The 20,055-nt window shown below is 41.3% G+C and overlaps 1 protein-coding gene across 1 annotated transcript in view; it reads right to left on the minus strand.

Annotated features, from left to right (window-relative positions):
- Positions 1-20,055, minus strand: part of frem1a (Fras1 related extracellular matrix 1a) — a 156,513-nt gene that overhangs the window by 111,426 nt on the left and 25,032 nt on the right. The window contains exons 7-10 of the mRNA XM_069921496.1: positions 14,163-14,294; positions 7,273-7,617; positions 5,676-5,818; positions 2,345-2,541 (exon numbers count right to left, since the gene is read on the minus strand). Of these exons, the coding sequence (XP_069777597.1) occupies positions 2,345-2,541; positions 5,676-5,818; positions 7,273-7,617; positions 14,163-14,294 (817 nt within the window). The remainder of the gene's footprint in view (positions 1-2,344; positions 2,542-5,675; positions 5,819-7,272; positions 7,618-14,162; positions 14,295-20,055) is intronic.

Below are 20,055 nucleotides of genomic sequence, written 5' to 3' on the forward strand. Positions count from 1 at the left end.
GCAGCCATGACCAGTAGGACCATGATGCCAACCTGGAGAAATTCCTCCAGATGGCCAGGGTGCTGAACCTCACAACAAGGAGAAGTTAGTGTTCAGCACCACGCACCGCGGCATCCTGGGGTACATTGTGGCACATGGTGTCATTGTCCCAGATCCAGAATGGATGCACCTGCTAATGGAACTGCCCCTTCCCCCACGCTCAAAACCCTCCGCAGGTGCCTTGGCTTATTCTCCTATTACTCGCAGTGGGTTCCGCGCTTCTCAGACAAGGTCCACCCACTGGCCCAAGCTACAATTTTTCCCCTCCCACCCGAGGTGCAGGGAGCTTTCATGCATATCATGCAGGACATCGCAGATGCTATGATGCAGGCCGTGGATGAGGACTCCCCTTTCCAGGTGGAGAGCAATGGCTCCGATGTAGCCCGCGCCACTACTCTCAACCCCATCGCCTTCTTCTCTAGGACCCTCCACGGCTCCGAGCTAGGACATTCCACCATTGAAAAGGAGGTCCAGTCGAATGTGGAAGCGGTCTGCCATTTGCGCCACTACCAGCAGGAGATTCACCCTCCTCACCACCCATAAGAGCAAGATCAAGAACGACAAGATCTTGCGCTGGAGAGTCGAGCTGGCAACCTACAGCTACGACATCCAGTACTACCCAGGAAAATTTAACGATTTCCCCGATGCCCTTGCCCGGACCTGTGCGTCTATACAGGATGACAAGGTGTAGGAACTGCATGAGTCCCTCTGCAACCCCGGCGTCACCAGGTTGTATCATTTCATTAAGTCCCGGAACCTGCCGTACACCATTAGGGATGTCAGGAACATGATCAAGGCCTGCCGGGTCTGCGCGGAGTGTGAATCCCGCTTCCTCCGCCCACCCCAGACCCATGTTGTAAAGGCCACTCGTCCCTTTGAGCTCCTCGGAATGGATTTTAAAGGGCCCCTGCCTTCCATAAACTGAAATGTCCACTTCATCACGGTAGTAGATGAGTACTCCGGCTTCTCTTTCAATATCCCTTGCCCGGACACCTCCACGGCCACCATCATCAGGGTCCTGGAGCAGATCTTCACCATGTTTGGCTATCCCGCTTTCATCCACAGTGACCGGGGTTCTAGCTCTATGAGTGACAAGCTACGCCAGTACCTGATGGCGAGGGGCATCATGACTACATATAACCTGAGTGGCAATGGGCAAGTGGAACGCAAAAATGGGGTGGTCTGGAAGGCAGTCCTCCTGGCCCTCAAGTCAAAAGGCTGGGCTGTTGAATACTGGCAGGACGCCCTGCCCGAGGCACTCCATGCCATTAGGTCACTTCTGTGTACGGCTACCAAAGGGATCCCTCACGACCGCCTGTTCTCATTCCCCAGGAAGTCGGCGATTGGAATGTCCCTCCCAGCATGGCTCGCGTCTTCGGGACTGGTGCTCCTGCGCAAGTACGTACAGACACACAAGGCCAAACCCTTGGTAGAGCAGGTATTTCTCCTACACGCGAACCACAACTATGCCTACGTTAGGTTCGGCAGTGGCAGGGAGGACACCGTCTCAAGCAGGGACCTGGCACCAGCAGAAGCACCCACCATTCCACAGCATCCTTCAGCCCAGGTTGACGCTATCCGGGCATACATCCCCATCCCCAGGCAGCTATGGGGCACACAAGACCTCCTTGACCACCAGGGGCGCACCTCAACCATGGGGGACGAGTCTGCCCTCCCCCACCCATCCAATATGACTCTCACACCTCGACCCTGGTCCCCTTGGCCACCCCTCCGCATGGCACCATACCAGTCATTCAGACCCCTGCTGCCAGCTCCCCACTTCTCCTCCAACCAGTGACAAGGAGCCAGTCCTACGACATTCACAGAGACTCCGGCGGCTGCCAGATCGTCTGAATCTGTAAATATTGTATTTTTTGTATAGTGGGTACGATTCTTTGTTACTGCCACCACCCCCCCCACCCCCCCGGGACAATTTTAAAGAAGGGAGTGAATGCGGTGGTACACCACTGGCCTACTGCAGGGGGAAACCTCTGTTCCTGCGGGAGTGTAAGGGGGACAACACCTGGCCAGCTGTCAATCAGTCGACCTGAATGGATCAAGCCCCTCTGCATACGCCGGCATCCGAAGTCTCACTCAGAGTTACTGCAGCAACAGCCAGCCTGGCTCTGTGGAAGTCTTTGTTGATTAAAGCCTGTTGTACAGTCTTTACCTTGTGTGTGTCTGGTTCTAACAGCGCACCACACAAAGGAAATCAAAATAAAGCCTTGTGTAATATCTTGCCAGATGCTTACTATAGTTTTGCATGGCCACAATCTTCAAAGGAGTTAAGAAAGCCTGCACCTACCCTGATTTTGAAGTGAAGAATGGAGGAGTAGTGATTGTATATACAATTTGCCTTTTTGGAGACTCTATGTCTGTAAAGAACAACTGGTTCTTTGTCAGGTATGCAATCTCGGTCTCCTTAACGATGAGGTGGCGAATAACTCCAGGTGCTTCTTTGGGAAGCTGATCATCCACTGGTGTGATATGAACAATTACAGTCTGCAAATAAATTAACCCAATGAGAAAAGACTGCCAGAGCTTGAAAGCATTCAATGGGGAAACAACCCACAACACTATTAACTGCAAATCACAACACATAATGTATTTCAAAGTTTATTTTCAAAAGATAGGACCTCTGCAAATTCCACCCAATGAGAACACAGGGCATTTTTGTATTTTTTGTAGACCTACGCTTTACACAGGTGGTTCACTGTTGACTTAATCCTCTGGGCCAACTTGTTTGAAACACTCTGTGCTCTGGGAAATCACAGAAGGTAAGGTCCACAATGTTTCTAGAATGGAGGTCATAGCTGGGAGCATCTCCTCAGTGAGTCAATTATGTGACTCTTTGGGGAAAATTAGCCTGATAGAATCTAATCACATCTCAGTTGCTCCAGGTCAGACAGCCTCATGCTGTTGGCAAATAAAATGTGAGGGATGTTCCTCATTGTTGGCTAGCAATGAATGCATGTCAAGGTATCAGCTACTGGCTGTGCTCAGCTTTTGACCTTCTGTTCATTGGACGATGATAAGTGAACATGATCTGCCAGCACTTGTTTGCTGTTGGCAGTCAAAGGTGGATTTCTCCCAGAACAACCCTGGAAATTATTGTGGTCATGACACCAAAACTGTCAGTTCACTTCACACGTCATCTGAAATATATAGCAAATTCTGGTGTCCAAACATGCGCTGTTGAATGTGGCAGATTGTTGCTGGCAATCCTTTGCTATTCATCACAGAATTCGTAATTTGATGTGAATTTAACTTTGTCAGTATAGTTTTCACTTTCGAACCATGAAGTTCATGGCAGTGTTATCTCATGAATTTCATCTCAGCACCTGTTCTGGTCCAGAAAAACGGGTTTTTAACGTTCAGGTGATACTTTTCTCAAAACAACATTTACAAATCCTCTGGCTTTCTCAAGCACCCCAAGGTCACCTTTTAATCTCAGCAGTTAACTTGGTGACTTCGCACCATTTTGATTCCAAGATGATCATTACCTCTCTTTCAGAGTCATAAAATTTAACAGCCTGCCGACCAAATTGCCTGCCTAAGATCATCCTGTTTCCCTTCATTCAGGCCATATCCCTCAAAACCTTTCCTATCCATTATGAGAACACACACAAATGATGGAGAAACTCAGCAAGTCAAACAGTGCTTTTATGTAGCAAAGGTGAAGATACATCACCAACGTTTCGGGCTTGAGCCCTTCATCAAGGTGTGGGGGAACATGAGAGAAGTCCGAACAAAAGGGGAAGGGGGGAGCGGGGGGTTGGGAGATGATAGGTGGTGGGGGGGGGGGAAGGACCGCAGGAAGAGGGGAGAGTAGGCTAGGTGGAGAGAGAAAGGAAGTAGGAACTGGAATAACTAATTAAGGGGGGGGGGGAGAGAGGGGGCAAGGCAACCTGATTAGTGGAATGCCCTGGAGTTGGAGGGTGCCGAGACAAGAAAAATGAGGCGTTGTTCCTCCAATCTGCGGGTGGTCAGGGTGGGGTAGTGTGAAAGGCCATGGAAAAAGGTGAACTTGAGAGTGTGACTCAGAATTAAAATGGTTGGCTACGGGAAGGTCACTTTTGTTGCAGATGGAGAGGAGGTGTTGGGTGAAGCAATCTCCTAATCTGTGACCGGTCTCTCCATTGTAGAGAAAGCCACAGAGGGTGCACTGGATGCAGTAAAGGAGTTCTTTGGAGCTACAGGTGTTGCTTCATCTGAAAGGTCTGCTTTGGACCTTGGATCATGGTGAGGGAGGAGGTGTGAGTGCTGGTATTACATCTCATACGACCACAGTAGGAGGTCCCGGGGGGGCGATGGGTTGGGGGGGGTAAAGAGTGCACAAGGGAGTCATGGCGGGAGTGATCCTTACAGAAGGCTGAGAGGGGAGGAGAACGATAAATGTGTCTGATGGTGGAGTCCTGTACTAAGTAATGGAAATTCCGGCAAATAATGTGTTGGATGCAGAGGCTGGTGGGGTGGTAGGTGAGGACGAGGGGGATACTGTGTTTATTGATTCTGGGGGCAGGGGCAGCTAGGACAGGTGAGCAGGTAATGGAGGAGATGCAAGTGAGGCTGAGTTAATAGTGGTGGAGGGGAAGCCACATTTGTGGAAGAGGGCAGACATTTCAGAGGCTCTGGACTAGAAGACCATCTTGGAAGCAGATGAGGTGGAGACGGAGAAATTGGAAGAAGGGGATGGAGTCCTTGAAGGCGACAGGGTGTGAGGACGAGTAGTCCAGGTAGTTGTGGAAGTTGGAGGGTTTATAATAAATGCCAGTGGAGAGTCTGTCTCCTGAAATGGAGACAGATCCAGAAAAGGGAGCAAGTCATCAAAGATGGACCAGGTGAGTTTGAGGTCCAGCAGGAAATTGGCTGCAAAATTGATGAAATCCATTATGAAATCAATTTCAAAATTATAATATTGTTAACTGATTTGGCCATTTTCTGATGAGTGATTCATTGCTTAACAAATATAAATCAATTGAGACTTGAAGTATCTTTTAAATGCTGTTTATCCATCAAAACACTTGCTACTTTGATTTTAGTGACCCGAGGCAACATTTGGACTTCATTCATGATTCTATTTGCTGACTGTTTTATTCCATCTACCTACCGAATTGTCTTGTTATTAATTGTTTTTTTTCCAGGAATCCCTCACTGTGGGATTACGAGCAAGTTCTGCCTCCTTAAACAACTTGTCTGAAGATAAGCTGCTTCTTGATTGCTTTTACAGAATACTGTCACAGAAAACTCCCCTGATTGCCTTCTACAAATGTAATGGTCAAATTACATTTGTGAGTTTAACATGTCAATCTAGATGAAAATCAAAGTGTGGTTATTCTATTACCTCTGACTATTTCCTGATTGCTTCTCTCTTCAATTCAACCATACTTTCAAAGGGAATTGCTATACTAGGAGACAGATTTCTGGGTATGACATTAATGACATTATTTGAATTTTTTTTCCGTTTGTTGGCACCAAAAATGAGCTAATTTTATGCTTTTGACTTTTCCTAATCATTTCATTATTTGGAAACCCTCAATTATATATTTTCAGTTTTTATGGACTTCTCCAATATTTTCATCCCTTTTTTCATCATATGTTCGTAACTCCTGTGACCTTAAAATGGTTTGATGTACCTGAGGCTCTGAGAGGTTTGGAGGCTCATGACTGTCACTCAGAATAAACTCAAAGGAATCTTCAAACACTTCACCTCCCAAATGACGATAGTAGATTACAGCATTGAAGAGGTCTCTCTGAAGGAAACTGCTGATGGGATAACCTGATACAAGCAAGTAACAATAAACAAAGTATGTTAGTAGAGCATGACCGAGGTAACATAAATTAATGTAACCACTAGTTGCTGGGTGGTCTCCAGAGTGTACACAGATCTTGAGTATTCCGTTCTGCGTTTAGTTCATGACCCTTCAATCCTGAACTGCTATGTTAATGGATTTCAGCCTCAGACCTCATTCCCTTGTTTGCTACAGGGAGCATCAACCAGGCAAAAACTGTGGATCATAGTGGTAATAGGGTAAGCAACGATAGAATGGTAATAGGAGTAGGGGATAGATCAGTGGAATTCACAGGGGCTGGGAGAAAGATCACAAATCAAAAATGGAGTTGGGGTGAGGAGGGGGAAGGCAACAAATCTTTCTAACAAACCAATTGCAAAAGCTGCAGAGACTAGAGACTTGAGTAGACAAAGAATTGCTGGAGGAATGGAGCATCATCCATGCGTAGAAATGGTCAGTTGGGGTATGAACACTTTATCAAGACTCAGATAAAATAGGTTAAATAACATAGATGGCTGGGGGAGGGAGGGAAGAAACTGGGGGAGGAGCCCAGAGGCAAGAGAGTATAAGACAGAGAATTTAAGAGGTGGATAGAAAAGTAAGACCATAAGACATAAAGCGGAAATAGGCTATTTAGTCCCTGGAGTCTGCCCCGCCATTTAATCATGAGCTGATTCATTTCCCCACTCAGCCCCACTGATCGGCCTTCTCAAGAACCTATCAATCCCTGCCTTAAATACACAATGACATCCTCAACAACTACCTGTGGCAACAAATTCCACAGATTAAGCATCCTTTGGCTAATGAAATTTCTCCACTTCACTATTCTAAGTGGACACTCTTCAATCCTAAAGTTTTGCCTTCGTGATCAGAGAGAGAAACCATATGGCAGGGGAGAGGGGAACCATAGAATGCTATAGCACATAAAACAGGCCCTTCAGCCCTTCTAGTCTGTGCCAACCATCATTTCACTATTCCCACCGACCTGCTCACATTCTATAACCCTCAAGACCTCTCTCATCCATGTATCTATCCAATGTATTTTTAAAACACAAGATCAAACCCACATTCACCATATCAGATTGCAGCACATTGCACACTCCCACCACTCTCTGAGTGAAGAACGTTCACCTCATGTTCCCCCATACCTTTTTCCTTTCAACTTAAAACTATGCCCTTTTGTATTTAACTCCCCCAATCTAGGAGCATAAAAACCCAACTGGCATCCATTCAGTCTAATAATCTTGGTGACATGAGCAAAACAAAGAGCATGCAGTATTAACAGTGCAAAGAAATTTGCCACAGGTAGAAGAGCAGTATTGAATGAAGGCAAGGATTTTAAACATATTTTGGGGTGAGGGAGAAGGAAGCCACCAATACTGAATATCTGCAATGAAAAACAAGTAATTCATATTTTATCACCAAGCTCAATTTATGATACCTGTCAGACCAGGAGCTGTCTTTTTCACGATTTCTCCTGCTTTGGGGGGTTTGGTGATTTTAAACAGGATGTAATCATCACTGGAGTCCATGTCTGAAGCTTGAAGCAGAAACCTCTCCATCAGCATTTCTTGGTCCTCACACAGTTCAAAGATAACATTGTTGATAAGGAATGGAGGGCTGTCATCTTTGGGGAGGATTTTGATTGGGAATTTGTGTCGGATGCTGTGAAGACCATCAAAAATTCTGAATACAATGAAATCGTTGGTGGTGTCAGTATCATCGTGGTGGTAGCGGACAACTCCCGCTTTGATGTCATTGGCTGTAAACATAAAACCTTTCCCACCTGCAAGAAATAAATTACGTAAGTTCGTCCAAAAATTCAAGGAGTATCTTTTATTAATGTGACAACATACCTCCTCAATTACACAAAAATAAAGGTTGGAAAGAGATCTTGAAAGTAAATGATTCTGCAACTCAGAGAATTATAATTGCATTGCACAGTAACAGGCTATAAGGCCTTACTGCATTGACTGTTGGCATTGAGTTAACTTATTGCTGAAAATTTCTCCGATTCAGTGAATTTAAGATGGATACACAGTGTGGAGGCTGAAGGTATTGGAATCAGATATCAAACACAATCTGCTGGAGGAACTCAGCAGGTCAACCAGCATTAGTGGGGTTAGGAGTCACATGATGGAGTAGTGGCCGGTAGGGTAAAACTAGCCCTCTCCAGAAGAAAAAGAAAATAAGTCAAGAAAAAACAAAGTTCAACAAATATAAACTATAAGAAATAGAAGATAAAATATGGAGGGAAGAGAAAGAAGATGGAACCCAAGAAGGAAAAATTAAAAACAACATGGAAGAAAAGTCACCAGAAAAGAAAGAAGGCGGCCTTTCCTGCACGAAGGAATAGGGAGCTGGGGTGGCGAAGAATGTCCATTCTCTGAGGTTGGTGCCGGCCCTGTGGACTCACAACCCTCTGACCAGTGGACTGCAAAGATGGCTCTCTGAGCCAAACAAAAGTGCGCAACTGCGCATGCGCGAGGAGTCGCGCGCGAGCAGTGCGCAATCAAAGGTAAAAGAAAACACTGACGGGAGGGGGTCTCAGCCGAGGAGCAGCCAACCATGGCACGACCAGCTGAGGGATGCCCAACACCTGAGCTCTCAGCTGGAAAATGAGGAAGGCAGCGGGAAAGGGAGTGAGGAACCAGGCAAGAAAGAAAATGTGGAAGAACTAGAAATGGCTGTAGAAATGGAAGTAAACGACTTAAGAGGAAAATTGGAAGTGACAAAAAAATTAAAGAGACACAAGAGTTGTATTCTCAGAAAATTGAAATGTTGGAAAATTATATTAGGCAAAACAACGTAAAAATAGTGGGCTTGAAGGAGGGTGAAGAAGGCACAGACATGAAGGAATTTATAAAAGGATGGAACCCGAAGGTCCTGGGAATGACAGAAATGCAGGAAGAAATGGAAATAGAAAGGGCACACAGAACACTAGCTCCAAAACCACAGACACAGCAAAAACCAAGATCCATCTTAGTAAAATTTTTGAGATATGTGACAAGAGAAAATATACTGGAGTGGGCAAGGAATAAAATTAGAGAAGATAATAAACCATTGGAATACAAGGGTCAAAAAAATATTTTTTTACCCAGACATAAGTTTTGAACTCTTAAAGAAGAGGAAGGAGTTTAATACAGCAAAATCGATCCTATGGAAAAAAGGTTATAAATTCATGATAAGACATCCAGCTGTGCTTAAAATATTTTTACCCAGGGAGCAAAACACACTGTTCTCGGATCCGGAAGAAGCACAAGAATTTGCAGAACATTTGCAGGACAGAAGGAGAGATGAAGAAATGTAATAAGAATGAAGAATGGCGATAAAGTATAAATAAAGATGTAAAAACAATGTATATTTAAAGAACTAAAGAGGGAAAAGAGAAGGGAAGGAAGGAAGTAAGGGGAAAAAAGGGAGAGCTTTGATATATTTGTAAAAAAAGTGTTTTCTGGGAGAGTTGGGGAGAGAGAATAACTGTCAGTGCTATATCAGTTGACGCTTACAAACAAGATCACAATCCAAATGGAAAGGGGAGTTGTGGTGGCCAGGCAAGGGATAAGGGGCAACTCAGAGAGGGGGGGGGGGGAGAGCATTTGGGGTTAAGGTAATATTGGGTGTGGGAATTGTTGGAGTATTTTATGTTTTAAATGTGTTGTCATACATTGAGATTAAAAAGGGAAAACTGAGAGGTGAAAATAGGGAAAAGGAGGATGGAGGTGGTGAGGAAACGGAAATAAGGTGTAAACAAGATATAAAATGGCCACGTTGAACAATATGACTATAAATATTAATGGAATACATAACCAAATTAAAAGGAAGAGGCTATTAAAAATTTACTGAAAAAAGAAAAAAATAGATATAGCATTTGTGCAGGAAACACATCTAACTAAAGTGGAACATAATAAATTAAAGAGAGACTGGGTCGGGCACGTAGCAGCAGCATCAGATAATTCAAAAGCTAGAGGTGGAGCCATATTAATTAATAAAAATGTACCAATCAAAATAGAGGAGGAAATAATAGATCCAGCAGGGAGGTATGTAATGATAAAGTGTCAGATATACACAGAATTTGGGAATTTGTTCAATATATATGTACCTAATGAGGAGGATCAAAAATTTATGCAGGATTTTATTTTGAAGATTGTAGATACATAAGGAAATATATTGATAGGAGGGGATTTTAATCTTAATTTGGACCCAATGTTGGACAAAACTGGATGAAAGACATGAAAAGGTAGCCAACTGTATGGTTAAATCAATGCAGGAAGTAAAATTTATGGATATATATGGAGGAAGCAGTACCCAAGAAAGAAGGAATAGTCATATTATTCGAGGAGGCATAAAACATACTCAAGCCCATATTCAAGGGAGAGTTAGGAAAACTGAGTATAAAGCTGGGATACTATCTGATCATTCACCCCTGTTATTAGCAATAGAACTGGAGGACATCCCACCAAGAACATATAGATGGAGGTTAAACTCCATGCGACTTAAAAGGCTGGAATTTAGAGAGTTCATTGAATGCCAAATTGAAACATATTTTGAAATAAACATGGAATCAGTGAAAGACAAATTTATATTATAGGATCCAATGAAAGCCTTCATTAGAAGACAGATAATAAGTTATGTAACTAAGATGAAAAAGGACTATAATCGGGAAATAGAGCAATTGGAAAGGGAGATAGTAAGTACAGAAAAGGAACTAGTAAAAAGGGATGATATAACAAAAAAAGAGAATTGGCAGACAAAAAAATAAAATACGAAACATTACAAACATACAAGGTGGAGAAGAACATAATGAAAATAAAGCAAAAGTATTACGAACTGGGAGAAAAAAACCCAACTTAAAACAGAACAAGCGAAAAGAACTGTATTGGCATCAAGGAAAAAGGACAAACAAATTACATATAACCCAATAGAGATTAATGAAAACTTTAAGGAATTTTATGAATAATTATACAAAACTGAGAATGAAGGGAAAGATGATAAAACAGATGAATTTTTAGCTAAAATTGAAGTGCCAAAATTGCAAGAAGAGAAACAAAACAAACTGATAAAACCATTTGAAATAAAGGATATATTAAAGAAGCTGCCAAAAAATAAAATGCCAGGAGAGGATGGATTCCCAATAGAATTTTATAAAACATTTAAAGAGTTATTAATTCCTCCTCTCCTGGAAGTAATGAACCAGGTAGAAGAAACACAAAACTTGCCAGATTCATGTAAGACAGCAATAATTACAGTAATACCAAAGATGGAGAAAGATCCATTAACACCAGCATCATATAAACTAATATCTCTACTTAACTCAGATTATAAGATAATAGCAAAATTAATAGCAAACAGTTTGGTCGATTGTGTACCAAAAATAGTAAGACATGATCAAACTGGATTTATTAAGAAAAGATGAACAGCGGATAATGTCTGTAAACTTATTAATCTAATTCATGCAGTTCAAGGAAATAAAGAGCCAACAGTGGCTGTTGCTTTAGATACATAAAAAGCCTTTGACAGAGTAGAGTGGAACTATTTATTTAAAGTATTACAGAGGTTAAATCTACCAGAAAAATATATTAATTGGATTAAAGCATTGTATAATGGACCGTGGGCGAAGACAACAATAAATGGATATGTAGCGAGCCAATTTAAATTAAGTAGGTCAACTAGATAGGGATGTCCATTATCCCCCTCATTGTTTACCTTAGCAATAGAACCATTGGCAGAACTGATAAGAACAGAAAATAAAATAAAAGGGATAAAAATAAAAGAGGAGTATAAAATCAGCTTATTTGCAGATGACATCATAGTATACATCTTTGGCTTGGCTTCGCATAACCAGAAATATCAATAAAAGAATTACATAAGAAATTGAAGGAGTATGAAGAAATATCGAGGTACAAGATCAATGCAATAAAAGTGAAGTGATGCCAATGAGTAACGCGGATTATACAGAATTTAAAAAAGAATCACCATTTAAATGGCAAACACAAGCAATCCGATACCTAGGTATCAGGTTAGATAATAACTTAAGTCACCTGTACAAACTAAATTATCAGCCACTAATAAAGAAATTGCAGGAAGACTTTGAACATTGGAAAGAATTACCGCTGATGTTGATAGGGAGGGTAAATTGCATTAAAATGAATGTTTTCCTAAGGATACAATACTTATTTCAATTATTGTCAATTCCCTTAACAGAGAAATTATTTAATGAACTAAAGAGAATAATAAGGATATTCTTGTGGAAAGGGGGAAACCGAGGGTAGCATTAGATAAATTAACAGAGAGGTACAACCAAGGTGATTTGCAGTTACCAAACTTTAAAAATTATTATAGAGCCACACAATTAAGGTATTTATCAGATTTTTACCAGATAAGGGAAAAACCAGATTGGACTAAGATAGAACTAGATAAAAAAAAGGGGAGAAGGTACCGGAACATATACTTTATAAGTGGGATGAAAAGTTGGTGCAATATAAAAGCTCACCAGTATTGCATCATTTACTTAATATATGGAAGAAGATCCACTTAGAAAGGAAAAAATGAATTACCAAATATCAAAATTGTTATTGACACAAAACCCACTAATCCCTTTTACAATAGATAACCTTTCCTTTAGAGAATGGGAGAGAAAAGGAATTAAAAGAATAGAATTTTTTGGGGGGAAATAATTTATTAACATTTGAATAGTTGAAATACAAATATGGAATAACTCATGGTACAATGTTTGCATATCATCAACTGAAAGCTTATTTAAAGGATAAATTGGGAAACAGACTGGGATTACTAGAAGGAAGCAGCTTTGAATATGTGATTACAGACACAATGATAAATAAAAGATTTATAACCAACATGTACATTCAGCTGCAAGATAAGGAAAATGATGAAATAAGCTATAAACCTAAACAAAAGTGGGAAAAGGATTTAAACATAAAGATAAAAAATGAAGCATGGGAAAAGTTACGTTCTGGAACTATGAAGAATACAACACAAGGTTACACATGATACAATATAATTGGTTACAGAGGTTATATATCACACCTCAAAAGTTAAAAGAATGGGATCCAACATTATCAGATAGATGTTTTCGCTATAAGGAAATGGGAACAACAGTACATGCAATTTGGGCATCTACGAAAGTGAAAATGCTTTGGGAAGAATTAAATCAGATATTAAATAAAATCATAAAAAGTAACATACCAAAAAATCCAGAGATCTTTCTTCTAAGTAACATAAGTAGTAAGGAATTAGGCCTCAAATTGGATAAAGTGCAAAAAAGATTATTATGATAGCCTTAGCAGTAGCAAAAAAATGTATAATGTCAACTTGGAAAATGGAAGAGAGTCTGAGAATACAGCAATGGTACATGGAAATGAATAAATGTATTCCATTGGAAAAAATAACATATAATTTAAAAGATAAAGTCACATTATTTGAACAAATTTGGGATCCATACGTGGAACTTAACAGGGAGGGCTTGCCTCGGACCTCCACCCCCTAAAATGATAAGAAGACAAAACGACTTGATCCAGTGTGTGAAAGTAGATGACACATTTTTCTTGTTTATTTTTCATTGTGTGAAGACATTGTTTTATGGTTTTACTGTATTGTATATGTTGAATGTTTATTGGTTTTGGAAGGGGATGGGAAGGGGGGGAAGGGAGGGTAAGGGGGAAAAAAGGGAGAAATTGCCACTGTGTATATTTAATGAGAAACATTTTTATATATTTTGGTTGATATGGTTCACAGTGTGAAAAATAAAAAAATATTTTTTTTTTTTTAAAAACAGCATTAGTGGGGGAAAAAATGGTTGACACTTCCATTCAAACCTCTGATAAAGAGTTCAGACTTGAAATGGCAACCATTCATTTTCTCCCACTGATGTTGTTTGACCCGCCGAATTCCTCAAGCAGATTGTGTTTGGTTTCCTTTAAGATGTAATTTATTAGTACGGCAATAAAATGCAACTTCAGGTGTCTTGATCATTACTTACCATCTCAGCAGAGAAATTCCAACCTCTAATTAGGGGAGTACGGTCATTGATTTATCAAGGTTTCATCATATTATCACCTTATTTTTGGAATGAATGCTCTGGCAGATTCCATTTTGAAACAGGAGGCATCAAGCCTCATCTTAATGCTTAATTAACTGGATCAGTTAAACATTTTGATATATTTCTGGTTGTCATTTCTTTAAAAAAGGCATTGAGTTTCAAGATTTCATGCTTCCATTTATTGTTATATGCATAAAATGCACAAAGTGGTTTTTCCCTTGTTTGGCCTGCAAAGGAACACAAAGAGGTGTGACCATTGCAGCACCGCTAACCTCTGACTGATAGCCATCCATGTTGTAAGCCATCCACAGTAACCAAACGAACTGCAGCGAGCTCATCATTGTCCACAACTTGAAACCGCTCCCACGTGATCAGTCGAGACTGGCCTTCCAGCATATCAAGTCCTACAAAAGAAAATCAAAACATTGTGACTTATTATTGTTGATGAAAGTGATGGCCTTGTGGATTGTGGAATGCTTATGCACATTGTGGTGATATGGCTGTATGTACTGGCTGGCCCACCCTCCGGGGGTCTCCCTACCTTTGTTCCTCCCTTGATCCTTCCAATGTGACCCCTGGTCATAAAGGTTGCGTCCCCTCTGCTTCCCGCTCGTTTTCCTAGCCTCGACCCGGGCCAGCAGTCTCTTGCTTAATAAAGCCTCAGTCTTCTGTCTGCATCATTATTGGACTACCGATAGCGCCCAACACACGTGTTGTGATTTCAAGAGTCTTCAAGTTTTCATTAGATGGGGATATCTTTTTTATAGTATTATGGGAATGAAAGGGGAATAAAGTCCAAATGGTAAAGGCCTTTGAATAAATGACAGTTCTTTTCATGTGGTTAAAAAAAAAATTGAAATTGAGATTAAAAGTATTGTTTAGCAATGAAATAATGCATGTGGCACCCAACATTTATGCCAACACAGAGTATCTTTTTGAATATATTTCATCCTTTTTAGAGATCTGGTCATTACTAATAATTCCAGCATTTATTGCCCACCAAATTGCCAATAAAATTGTGGAGTCAAGCCACATTCTTGAACAGATGTAGTCTTTCAGGTGAGTCTGGACTCAAAGTTAGTAGAGGGTTCCAGGACTGCGACCCAACAATGAGGAAAGATCCAAGTCAGGAGGGTGTGGTGATGTCCCATGCCATTGCTGCCTTTGTGCTTTGAGGTGATGGAAGTCGAGAGTTGATGCAGTGGATTCAGAGTAGCCTGGGAGAGGAAAGGCAATGTGTTTTGTAGATGGTGCACACTGCTACCATTGTACATGGATGTCATAGCGAATGAATGTTTAGGTTGGTGATGAGGTTGCAATCAAGCAGGTTCATTTGTCGTGGAACTGCACTGATCTAGGCAAATAGTGATAATTCTGTCAAGCTCATAGAAGCATAGAAACACAGAAGATAGGAGCAGGAGTAGGTCATTCGGCCCTTCGAGCCTGATCCACCATTCAATGAGATCATGGCTGATCTTAAAGTTCAGTACCCCGTCCCTGCCTTCTCTTATACTGAAGAAATATATCTAATTCCCTCTTAAATATATTCAATGAACCTGCCTCTACTGCTCTCTGTGGCAATGAATTCCACAGATTCACCACCCTCTGGGTAAAGAAATTCCTCCTCATCTCGGTTCTAAATGGTTTGCCTATTATCCTCGAACCATGGCCCCGGGTTCTGGACTCCCCCACCATCGGAAACATCCCTTCCGCATGCATTCTGTCCAGTCCTGCCAGAATTTTATATGTCTCTATGAGATCCCTTCTCAATCTTCTAAACTCCAACGAGTACAATCCCAATTTGCACAATCTTTCCTCATAAGTTATTCCTGCCATTCCAGGTATCAGCCTGGTAAATCGCCTCTGCACTCCCTCCATTGCAAGAACGTCCTTCCTCAGATAAGGCGACCAAAACTGCACACAATACTCCAGGAGTGGTCTCACCAAGGCTCTGTACAACTGCAGTAAGGTATCCTTATTCCTATACTCAAATCCTCTTGATATGAAGTCCAACATACCATTTGCCTTTTTAACTGCCTGCTGTACCTGCATGCTTGCCTTCAGTAACTGGTGCACAAGAACACCTAGGTCTCTCTGCACTTCCCCATCTCCCAATCTATTGCCATTCAAATAGTAATCTGCCCTCCGGTTTGTATTACCGAAGAGGATAACCTCACATTTATCCACATTGTAGTGCATTTTCCATGTATCTGCCCAGTCCCCCAATTTATCCAAATCACACTGGAGCTTCCTGACCCCCTCTTCAGTGCACTCAACCCCTCCTCGCTTAGTGTCGTCTGCAAATTTGGAGATATTACATCCAATCCCCTCATCTAGATCATTAATGTAAATTATGAACAGCTGGGGTCCCAGTACAGATCCCAGTGGCACCCCACTGGTAATCGCCTGCCAATCAGAAAATGAGCCATTTATCCCAACTCTCTGCCTTCTATCTGCCAGCCAGTTCTCAATTCCACATCAATACCTTGCCCCCAATCCCATGAGCCTTGATTTTGGAAGCCAGTCGTTTATGTGGAATCTTATCGAAGGCCTTTTGGAAATCCAAGTACATCACATATTTTACCTGTCCCCATCCCAAAGAATTCCAATAGATTTGTCAAGCACGATTTACCTTTTGTAAATCCATGTTGACTCTGTCCAATCACTTCTCTGCTAGTCATATGCTCCGCTATTACATCCTTAATAATGGATTCCATCATTTTGCACACTACTGATGTAAGCCTATAATTCCCCACTTTTTCTCTACCCCCCTTTTTAAATAGTGGGGTAGCATTAGCTACCCTTCAATCCATGGGTACTGATCCTGAGTCTATCGAGTTCTGGAAAATATTTTTTAAAGGGTGATTTGTAGATGGTGGGAAGACTTTGGGGAATTAGAATGCGAATGTTCACTGCATGATACCCAAGCACATTAATACTGCTTTGAGCAGCTTGACAAACTGAATTTCTAGTTGATAGTGTGGGATTGGGTCGTGGTAAACATTTTTAATCTCAAATATCAGAGGTTACACCCTTTCTTGTTTGGGAAACAAGTTGCAAATGATCAATCAGAAATGTTGTGTCAATTTTTTTGTGTGCATAGACAGATTCATTTGCTGAGGAGGTGCAAATAGAATTCATCTTTGTACGATCATCACCAAACATCTTCATTTTTGATATTATGAGTGGAATATATGTCAACAATGAGGCAAATGAAGATTGTTGAGTCCTTTCCAGATTTACAAGATGTTAAGTAAGCTAGATCCATACAATTGGGACTTGAATCATTTGTTCCTCCTGCAAATTTACAATTAAGATCAAGCATTGTAAAGCAATGATGGTCTCAGGAAGAGTGGTAAAACACAGGATTCTGTTGGCACTGTGGTTAAGTGGGAAAAAAAACACACACACAAATGCTAGAGAAACTCAGCAGGTCAAACAATGCCTTTATATAGCAAAGGTGAAGATACATCACCAACGTTTCGGGCTTGAGTATGTCCCACCCCCCCCCCCCCCCCACCCCCACAGCTTGATGAAGGGCTCAAGCCTGAAATGTTGGTGATGTATCTTCACCTTTGCTACATAAAGGCATTGTTTGGCCTGCTGAGTTTCTCCAGCATTTGTGTTTCTTTCATCTCAGAAAGAATAATCTGTCCAAGTTGTAATTCAACTCTTCTCATAAAATTAGTTGTAACTGGACAGGAAAAGATGACAGAGTTGAGAATTTCATCAGCCCCATCATGGGCATCAGTCTAACTCCATCGAGGACATCTGCAAGTGGCAGAGTCTTAAGGAAGCAGCCTCTATCCTCAAGGACCCTCAACTCTCAGGCCATGCCCTCTTCACACCACCACCATCAGGAAGGAGGTAGAGGAGCCTGAAGACAAACACCCAGTGGCACAGTAACAGCTTCTCCCCCTCAGCCATCAGATTTTTGAATGGACAATGAACCATAGACACTACCTCACTTTCTCTTATTTTTGTACAATTTATTTATTTTTTAAATATAATTTGTAGCTATTTTTACACTGGCAATGCTGTCACGAAACAATGAATTTCAAGGCATGTTCATGGCAATAAATTCTGATTCTGATTTTTCTATGTCCCCTTCCTTTCAAATTCATTTGTTTTCTGAAGTCTAACAATTCCCAAAGCATCAGGTGCCTTGTCCTATACTTTGGAAATCATTTGGTACTTTGGGGTTCATCTTCTTTAAATTTTTATGCAATAAAAAACAAACATAGAAAATAATTTTAAATTTTCAATAAAACTATATTAAACCTCAAACCTAAATTTAGAAACTTTTTTGTAACAAATAAAATTTTCTGTATTCATTAATATTGGCATATTTTAACAATAAACCTTGCACAAACCATGTTTAAATATCTATAAACTGGCCAGAGGCTTGTTTGATTGTAAATAATTTTTTTTAAAAAGTGATATCTTTATGTGTACATGTGATCATAAGGCGTTCTATGCATATGTGAAAAACAGAAGGATGACGAGAATGAATCTGGGCCACTAAAGGATAAAGGAGGTAACGTGCCTGGAGGCGGAGGAGGTTGGGGAGGTCCTAAATGAATACTTTGCATCAGTATTCACAAGAGAAAAGGACCTTGATCACGATGAGGTCGCAATTGAACAGGCCTGTGTACTGGACAATGTGGAGATTAAGTCAGTGAAAGAGCTGGATCTTCTTAAAAACACCAAGATTGGCAAGTCCCCAGGGTCGGATGCGATATACCCCAGGATGCTGTGGGAAGTGAGGGAAGAGATAGCTGGGCCAGTAGCTATGATCTTTGAATCCTCTTTGGCCACAGCAGAGGTGCCGGAGAATTAGAGAATGGCAAATGCAGTCTCCTTGTTTAAAAAAGGTAACAGGGTGAATCCTGGGACTTATAGACCAGTGAGTCTTACATCAGTGATGTGTAAACTAATGGAGAGGATTCTTAAGGATAGGATCTATGAACATTTGGAGAAGTACAGTCTACTCAAAGATAGTCACCATGACTTTGTGAAGGGAAAATCGTGCCTCATGAGTCTAATTGAGGGTAGAAATTGATGAGGGTAGAGTGGTCAATGTGGCCTACATGGATTTTAGCAATGCATTTGACAAGGTCCCACACAAAAGAATCATATCCAGAAAGTCAGGACGCATGGGGTCAGTGGAATCTTGGCTGTGTGGTTAAAATATCAACAGAAAGAAAGCAGAGAGTAGTAGTAGTGGTGGAATAAAAGTATTCTGCCTGGAGGTTGGTAACTAGTGGAGTGCCATATGGATCTGTTCTGGGACCCTTGCTCTCTGTGATTTTTATAAATGACCTGGATGAAGAGAGACGGATGGGTCAGTAAGTTTGTGGATGACATGAAGGTTGGAGGAGTTGTGGATGGAGCTGAAAGTTGTCGAAGGTTACAAGAGGATACAGAGAGGATGAAGAGTTGGGTAGAAAAGTGACAGATGGATTTCAATCCAGATAAATGTAAGGTGTTTAATTTTTGAAAGACAAACCAGAAGACTGAGTACTGGGTTAGTGGTTGGTTACTTAAAAGTGTGGACGAACAGAGGGTCCTTGAGGTGCAAATCCATACATTTCTCAAGTTCACCGCACAGGTTAATAGGATAGTTAAGAAGGCCTATGGGGCACTGGGCTTCATTAATAGGGGGATTGAATTCAGAAGTAGAGAGGTCACATTACAACTCTACAAATCTCTAGTAAGACCACACAAAGTATTGTGTTCAGTTCTGGTCCCCTCATATGGAAACTATGGAGAGGGTGCAGAAGGGATTCACAGGATGTTTCCTGCATTGGGAAACAAGTCTTACAAGGCAAGATTAGCAGAGCTGGGATTGTTCTCTGAAGCACAGAAGGATGAGAGGAATGTTGATAGAGGTCTGCAAGATTATGAGAGGCATAGATAGGGTGGACAGTCAGCACCTGTTTCTCAGGGTAGGATCAGCAAACATCAGAGGACATGTGTTACAATGTAAAGGGATGGAATTTTATGGGAGACATTAGGGGCAAGTTTTATTTTGTTTTGTTTTGGTTTTTTTTATGCAGAGAATTGTGGGTGCCTGTAATGCCTTGGCAGGGATGGTGGTGGAGGCTGAAACATTGGGACCATTTAAGAGACCCTTCCACAGACACATGGATGAAAGAAAAATAA

The sequence above is a fragment of the Narcine bancroftii genome, chromosome 1 (genome assembly GCF_036971445.1).
Source record: "Narcine bancroftii isolate sNarBan1 chromosome 1, sNarBan1.hap1, whole genome shotgun sequence".
Classification (NCBI taxonomy): Eukaryota; Metazoa; Chordata; class Chondrichthyes; order Torpediniformes; family Narcinidae; genus Narcine; species Narcine bancroftii.